Raw genomic sequence first — 6,912 nt, forward strand, 5'->3', positions numbered from 1 at the left:
GCGGTCTCCTGCTTGGGAACATTGTGGCTTTCTTGTTAAAAGACCAGTGAACAAATCCAAAGCTGTTTGTCGACGTTGCTTCACGGAGAGTGGATCTGCAGCAGACTGATGTGTCCTATCCGTTTACGAATGTGATAAAACTCTTGATTAATCTTAGATGTAGTAGAGTGCTGTATGAATGGGTAAATGAGGACACATTGTGTTGTAAAGAGCTTTGAGTATCTGTAGAAGTACAGTCCATTTACCATTCACTTTTGAAACTGACTTATCTTCACGTGTCTGGCAGCTCAGGCGTCACAGGTAGATCATACCAGATCAGAGTTTTACAGAAACCGAGTGTTGACTCTGATTTATTGTGCAAACAAAGTGTCGTTTAGCAAAGTGCTGCTGTAATCTGTTCACACACAGCATCGCCCGTTTAACCCTGCGTGGACCTGCATCATCATGTACAACACGGGAACACGAGTTTTTTGTTTTTATGTATATTAGCGCTAACGACACTAAACCAAGTCCCTCGGTGCTCCTCTCTGTCTCTTTAGGATCGATGAGTCGAGTTCTCTGAGCGGGGTGGACTCAGACCGGTGTGCTGGATGTCTGTGACAGATCCATGGGTCAGAAGGACCATGTGGAGGCAGGAGACGTCCTCGACTTGGGGTCGAACTTGGAGTATCTCCACGTAGCGGGGGCTGACCGGCAAGCTGGCGGCGCTGACGGGCCCCCTGCTATGGAGGGGCAGGAGGAGACCTGCGGCGGCACCACCACCACGGCCAGTTCCCCTCCATCGGCCTGGATAGAGGAAAGCGGCGGGCCCGGAACAGAGTGTGAACCGGCGCCATCTTCCAGCTTCGCTCGTGCTGCAGGCGGTGACTCGGATGGAGGAGAAGGTGCCTCCGTCTGCAGTAAAAACACCCACCAGCCGCTGTGTCGGACTCCGTGTGTGGACTTGGGCACTGATGGGCCTCCTGACCCTCCGTCCGAACGTTCAGCTGAAGAAGAACACGATCCGCTGGACCTGCCGGACCCTCCACCCTCTACTTCTGAACCGGCGCCCGGGGTGATGGGGAAAGCCTACCAGGCCAAGCTGGAGTTTGCCCTGAAGCTGGGCTACTCTGAAGAGACGGTGCGACTGGTGCTGTCCAAGCTTGGCCCTGACACCCTCATCAACGACATCCTGGGCGAACTGGTCAAACTGGGCACCAAGTCCGATGGCGAGCAGCCTGCTGGAATATTAACCTCCGCCTCATCCACGTCTTCGTCTGCCTCCTCTTGCGGTTGCTCCGACGTTCTGGACGGCCAGCGGTCGGACTCGCCCTGCTCTTCGGATTCTGTCTGCGATCAGGACAACCTGCGGCCCATCGTGGTGGACGGCAGTAACGTCGCCATGAGGTGAGCAGCCTGCACAATGAGTACTTTAGTTTTATTATTTGATCAAACACAGTAAAACCAAACTTATTATATGGTGCCTCTCTGTAGCCATGGCAACAAGGAGGTGTTTTCCTGCCAGGGCATCCAGCTGGCTGTAGACTGGTTCCAGGAGCGGGGTCACCAGAACATCACCGTTTTCGTGCCTGCATGGAGGAAGGAGCAGTCCCGCCCCGATGCCCCGATAACAGGCAAGTCCCGTAAACTGTTTGCACGCACCTTCACCGTAGCACGGTGTTCTTCAACTCCCACTCCTACAGATCAGGAGATTTTGCGTCGCCTCGAGAAGGAGAAAGTCCTCGTCTTCACTCCCTCGCGGCGCGTTCAAGGCCGCCGCGTGGTCTGCTACGACGACCGCTTCATCGTCAAGCTGGCCTACGAGTCAGACGGCATCATCGTCTCCAACGACAACTACAGAGACCTGGCTAACGAGAAGCCCGAATGGAAGAAGTTTGTAGACGAGCGTCTGCTCATGTATTCCTTCGTCAATGACAAGTAGGTACAGGCGGGACAGACGGTGATTTGTAGTTTTAATTAGGAGCAAACCTTCCGTTTACACTTTTGTCTTATATTTCAGATTCATGCCGCCAGATGATCCTCTTGGTCGTCATGGGCCCAGTCTAGACAACTTCCTGAGGAAAAAGCCCATCATGCCTGAGCAGAAGAAACAGCCCTGTCCATACGGTGAGCATTCCTTATTTCTTTATATTTTACTTCCAGACTTTCTCGGGGGCCAAGATGGGGCAGAGGCAGGGCAGCCGACTAGGGACCGGAAAGTCCCAGGTTTGATCCCCAGCCATTCCCATGCCGTGGTGTCTCTGAGTAAGACACCAATCCCTAATTGCTCCCCACTGCTGCACCTGGGTGTATCCCAGGTGCGATGGGTTAAATGCAGAGAACTAATTTCGCCGTTGTATGGGAAAATACAATGAAGACAACACATAGCACTTATATCTTACCTTATATATTCTTGTAATATTTCAAAATGGTAATTTTTCTCTTCTGTACCTTTTAATTTTTAGATAACCATCTCTGACTATTTGCACTTGATGGTATTTCTCTATTCTACGAAAAGTAATTGTGACATGTGAAAACTCTTAATTACTATAATATATATATATAAATAATTTTTATCCTAATTTTACTGGTGCAATGCATTCTGGGGCAAGGATGTACATCGGTTGTAGTAGAGACTAACTGCCGGCACCGACGTAGTGCTAAGCTAGTGGCGTGCAATACAGATGTAGCGCTCAGTTTCCCTCACACATCTCCACCCCCCGCTCGAAAACTGTCGGTACAAACAGCGACGCAACACAGACGCGTCTCTGTCCCCCCCATACTGACAAAAACCATGGAAGATATGAATGCCCTGCCAAGGCAAGTAAGCTAGGGGAAACACTGTATAGGGTGCATGCTTAGGCCAGTCGCAATAAATCAGTTAATCGCATGATGAATGAAAATTATCGACCTCGATTTCATTTTTTGGCTTTATCGTTTCTTCGTCTCTTTCTACTGAAGACACTGGATGACAAAAGGCTCAACTCCGGTGCTCTTCTCTGACCCCTCCCTTTCTCTTTAAAATCTGTTTTAACCGTCCAAAATTGCGTTTTTGGATCGTTAAAAGCAGCTAAGCGGAGAAGCTAAGCTACGAGCTAAGATAACAGGAAAAAACCTCCGTCTTGTCGAAGCTCCAAAATTCACGGTTGAAACTCGTGCCTTCGTGTAAAAAGTTGTTTTTCTCTGCTAAAAGAAGCTGAGAACTTGTTTACCGATTTTTATTTTTATTTTTAAACTAAAAGCTTTGTGTTGTGCTAAAGAGCTCAAACTACACCGAGTGTCCGCCATTTTGAGAACCGAAGAGAGACAGCCCATGTCACGTCAAGGGGCCTCCCTCCCATTTTTCTTAGAGACACTGCTCACTCCCTTAATATCCAGCCTTGGGTTAAAACAGTCTTATACTGCCATCCAGTGGTCAAAAAAGGTACTACACACAAAATTCACCATTTCTTCTTAATTTTGACAATAATAATAATAATGTCATCACAATGTCAGCACTGTATGTTTCCATACAATGGCGAAATTAGTCTCTGCATTTAACCCATCCACCACCAGGTGGTGCAGTGGGCAGCTATTGAAAGCGCCCGGGGGACATTTTGGGGATTAGACGTGCTGCCCAGAGACGCCACGTGATGTGCAGTGACTGGGGATCGAACCTGGGACTCTCGGGTCCCAAGCCGGCTGCCCTGCCTCTACACCATCTCGGCCCCATAATGACTATTGTCAAATTTCAAACAATATCGTTTATCGCAATAATTTGAGACAATCATCCATCAAAATTTGTTATAGTGACAGGCCTATCCATGCTGTGACATCATCTCTGAAATGCTTTCATTTCTTGTGGCACTGTCCCTCAACACGATGAGGAAGTGGTGGTTCAGATGTAGTTTGCAGTTTTTCTGGGCGGGTTCTTCAGTGACGTAGCTCCGCTGGCCAATCAACGTCTGCTTACGTCAAAATCTTCACCTCGGAGCAGTTCGCTTGGAACCACGAATGAGGTGGTCCAATAATCAGGGCTGAGTGGGGGTGGGTACCGGCTATGGGTGGGCCCTTAAGTGGTGCAGTGTGAGGAGGAACTGGTGAGAGTTGAGGCAGTGGCCATGGCACCAACAGTTAGCTCTGGAGCTGACGTGAAAACTGAGTAATTTCTACATTTTTCTGTCTGAACGTCAGATAATTTCGAAAAGTAACTTTCAAGCTGTTATTTACTCAAAATACAGTTTTTATTTTTTTATTATAAAAGCTAAACAGCCCACAGTAATCTCATTTTATAGCTGAAGTGATTTTTTTTAATCACATAAGCTCTATTGTTCCAATGTCGGAGATCATTTTAAGACATAAAAATTGTCCCCAAACTCAAGAAGTGAACATGATTTTGTTTTTTAATCGTATCTTTAGGGACTTTGTTACCAACAGATCGTCACAAAGGCACACATTTTCAAATGTTATTGATTTAATTTATACAAAATACAGAAGGTCAGTTCAGGAGACACCTGATGGGATTAAAATCCTGTCAAAGAGCTCAAATTTGTCAATTCAATCTCAGATTTTTGCTGGAAATCTTTTATCTGTGGCTGAGTGGTTAGAGCGGTCGTCCTCCAGTGGGAGGTTTGGGGTTCGATTCCACCAGCAGTCACGTTGACCTGGGCAAGACACTGAACCCCTCACTCACCCATCAGCCCATTGAAGAGGTTGCACCATAATAAGACCCACACCCAGCAGCCTCGTTTGGTAAACGTGTTCACTTCAAACACTTTTGCACTTCAGTTTTTCCTACAGGAAGTGCAAGAGCTAGCTGCTGCTGTTTGAGCTTGATAATAATAAAGTGATTCAAGTTTTTATGTTACAGCAGCATCAACCCACTTTGGTCTCGGCCTCACTCAGTCCAGTTTTCAGCTCGTTAAGGTTAAATTACATTTGTCCAAATTGAGGGGACGTATAGCAGTGTTCTTTCAAAATTAAAGTCTACATGAAGATCTTCAGCGTGTCGCATTGTACAGATTACAGGTTCAGTTATTAAAAAATAAATATGTTTTTATATTTAACTGCGCGTGGAAACTGAAACGTGTTTCTTTGCTTCAGGGAAGAAGTGCACCTACGGCCACAAGTGTAAGTACTACCACCCTGAGAGAGGAGCTCAGCCTCAGCGGGCCGTGGCCGACGAGCTGCGTGCCAGTGCCAAAACCTGCGCCCCCTCCAAAAACCAGGGGGACTCGGGACTCGTGAAGAGCCACAGCGTGCCGGCTGGAGTCATAGAGGCCAAAAAAGGTGCTCCTAACAAGAGACAATCGGATCCCAGCATCCGGGCTCTGTCGTACAGCGACGCCGAGGAGAAGCTGCTGGCCAAAGGCCACAAGAGCAGCTTGTGTGGCAGCAGCGGCTCCACCGGGAGTTCGAGCCCGTCTCCGGCCCTGGCGGGACCCCCATCTGGCCTCGGCCTTCCACAGGACCAACAATCCAGAGCTGTAACGCACCTTCCAGCCCCCAGCCACGACCTCTACCCTCACTGCGAGTCTCCAGACATAAGCTACTACTCTGTAACCCGGGCGTACTCCGGCCTGAGCCTTACATCCCGACGGAGCCCGGACTGCCGCTTCACCAACGACCCAGACCTGCGCCACGGCTCAGTAGGCTCGGCGGGCTCTGAATGTGGCAGCGAGAGCGGCGTCAGTTGCGGCAGCAGTTGCGACTCCTACAGTGAAAGGTCGTGTCCCGCGTGTCATCCAGATCCTTTACTGGAGGACGGCGTTCATTTTGCAACCCCCCACAGCCGCCTGTACCTCCCCCACATCTCATCGAACCACGAGCCGTGCGCTCTGCACGCCGTTGAGTACCAGAACGTTCCACACAGCCACACACCGAACCCAGGACTGCACGCCTACCACCTGAGCCCAGTGTGCGGGCAGAGCTGCATTCATGATCAGCCTCCGCCAGAAGCCCCATCGAAGCGGCCTCTCTACCCCCTGCCTCCCCATCTCCAACACCAGCCACTCGCCGCTCGCTCCAGCTGTCCCGGCGACTACCAATCTCTGCCCCAACCCAACCACCAGCCCCCTGGCTCTCCTCTCGGCCGCTGCCTGGCCCCGACACTAGCCGAGAGCGTGTCCGACTCCCACCTTTATGAACATCTGTCTACCACCCACCACCACCACCGGCCTAAAGCTCTGCCTGGCTGGGACTCGTTCTTCAGGCAGCCTCCGCTGCCGTCATCCAAGTACGAGCCGTCGGCCTTTCAGAGCCTGCCAGACACGCGCCAGTCATCTTGGCATGCCCCGCCCTGGCTCCAAGACGGCTACAACCAGCATCACTCCTCTCACCCGGCTCTCCACCCGTCGCCCACACATTACCTCAGCCACCCACCACCTCCAGCTCACTCCCCCCACCTGCCTTACGCACCACACAGCTCCCATCTGGCAGTTCCCTCCCACGCTCCTCCCCCTTACGCACCGCCACACCCGGGGTCACCTGTGCACAGCCGTTACGAGGACATTAGGGAGAAGGCGTATGTAAACCTGTGTAACATCTTCCCCTCAGAGCTGGTGAGCCGCGTAATGGCCAGGAGCCCCCACGTCACGGACCCCCAGCAGCTGGCTGCTGCCATACTCGCAGAAAAGGCTCAAACCGGTTACTGAAGAACCCAGAACAGTAGGATCTTCAGTCATCTACCAGGAGAGAGATTCTTGAGACTCTAAATTGTAAAGACGATGTGAAAACGCTAACAAAGGAAAGACGTTTGACTCAAGTGAGACCAGAGTCAAACCCACACATTCTGTGCGTTCCTAACACGAGTCAAAGCTTTCCTTGCCTGTAGGGGACACACAGTCAGGCCTTGTTTACACGACAACAGCCCTTGTTCTCCGAACTGAAGGTTTCTGAATCCAGGATTCGGAGCGGAGGTTTTGGGGGGAACCTGCAGAAGTGTAAAATACTCCA

At 50.5% G+C, this 6,912-nt stretch overlaps 1 protein-coding gene across 1 annotated transcript; it reads left to right on the top strand.

Annotated features, from left to right (window-relative positions):
- The first annotated feature begins 607 nt into the window (after window positions 1–607).
- LOC119428989 (probable ribonuclease ZC3H12C) lies at window positions 608–6,700 on the top strand. The gene is made up of 5 exons (XM_037696708.1): window positions 608–1,386; window positions 1,474–1,613; window positions 1,683–1,917; window positions 2,000–2,106; window positions 5,062–6,700. Exons 1-5 carry the CDS (start codon window positions 608–610, stop codon window positions 6,609–6,611), a joined length of 2,811 nt encoding a protein of 936 aa, XP_037552636.1. The 3' UTR covers window positions 6,612–6,700.
- Window positions 6,701–6,912: the final 212 nt, after the last annotated feature.

The sequence above is a fragment of the Nematolebias whitei genome, chromosome 23 (assembly GCF_014905685.2).
Source record: "Nematolebias whitei isolate Nwh7 chromosome 23, NemWhi1, whole genome shotgun sequence".
NCBI lineage: Eukaryota > Metazoa > Chordata > Actinopteri > Cyprinodontiformes > Rivulidae > Nematolebias > Nematolebias whitei.

What these genes read in the sequence shown, in the direction of transcription:
- LOC119428989 (XM_037696708.1), top strand. Translation starts at nt 608, where the DNA reads ATGGGTCAGAAGGACCATGTGGAGGCAGGAGACGTCCTCGACTTGGGG. An exon ending in CCCCGATGCCCCGATAACAG is followed by an intron (nt 1,614 to 1,682) that starts GCAAGTCCCGTA and finishes CCACTCCTACAG; the next exon opens with ATCAGGAGATTTTGCGTCGC. An exon ending in TATTCCTTCGTCAATGACAA is followed by an intron (nt 1,918 to 1,999) that starts GTAGGTACAGGC and finishes CTTATATTTCAG; the next exon opens with ATTCATGCCGCCAGATGATC.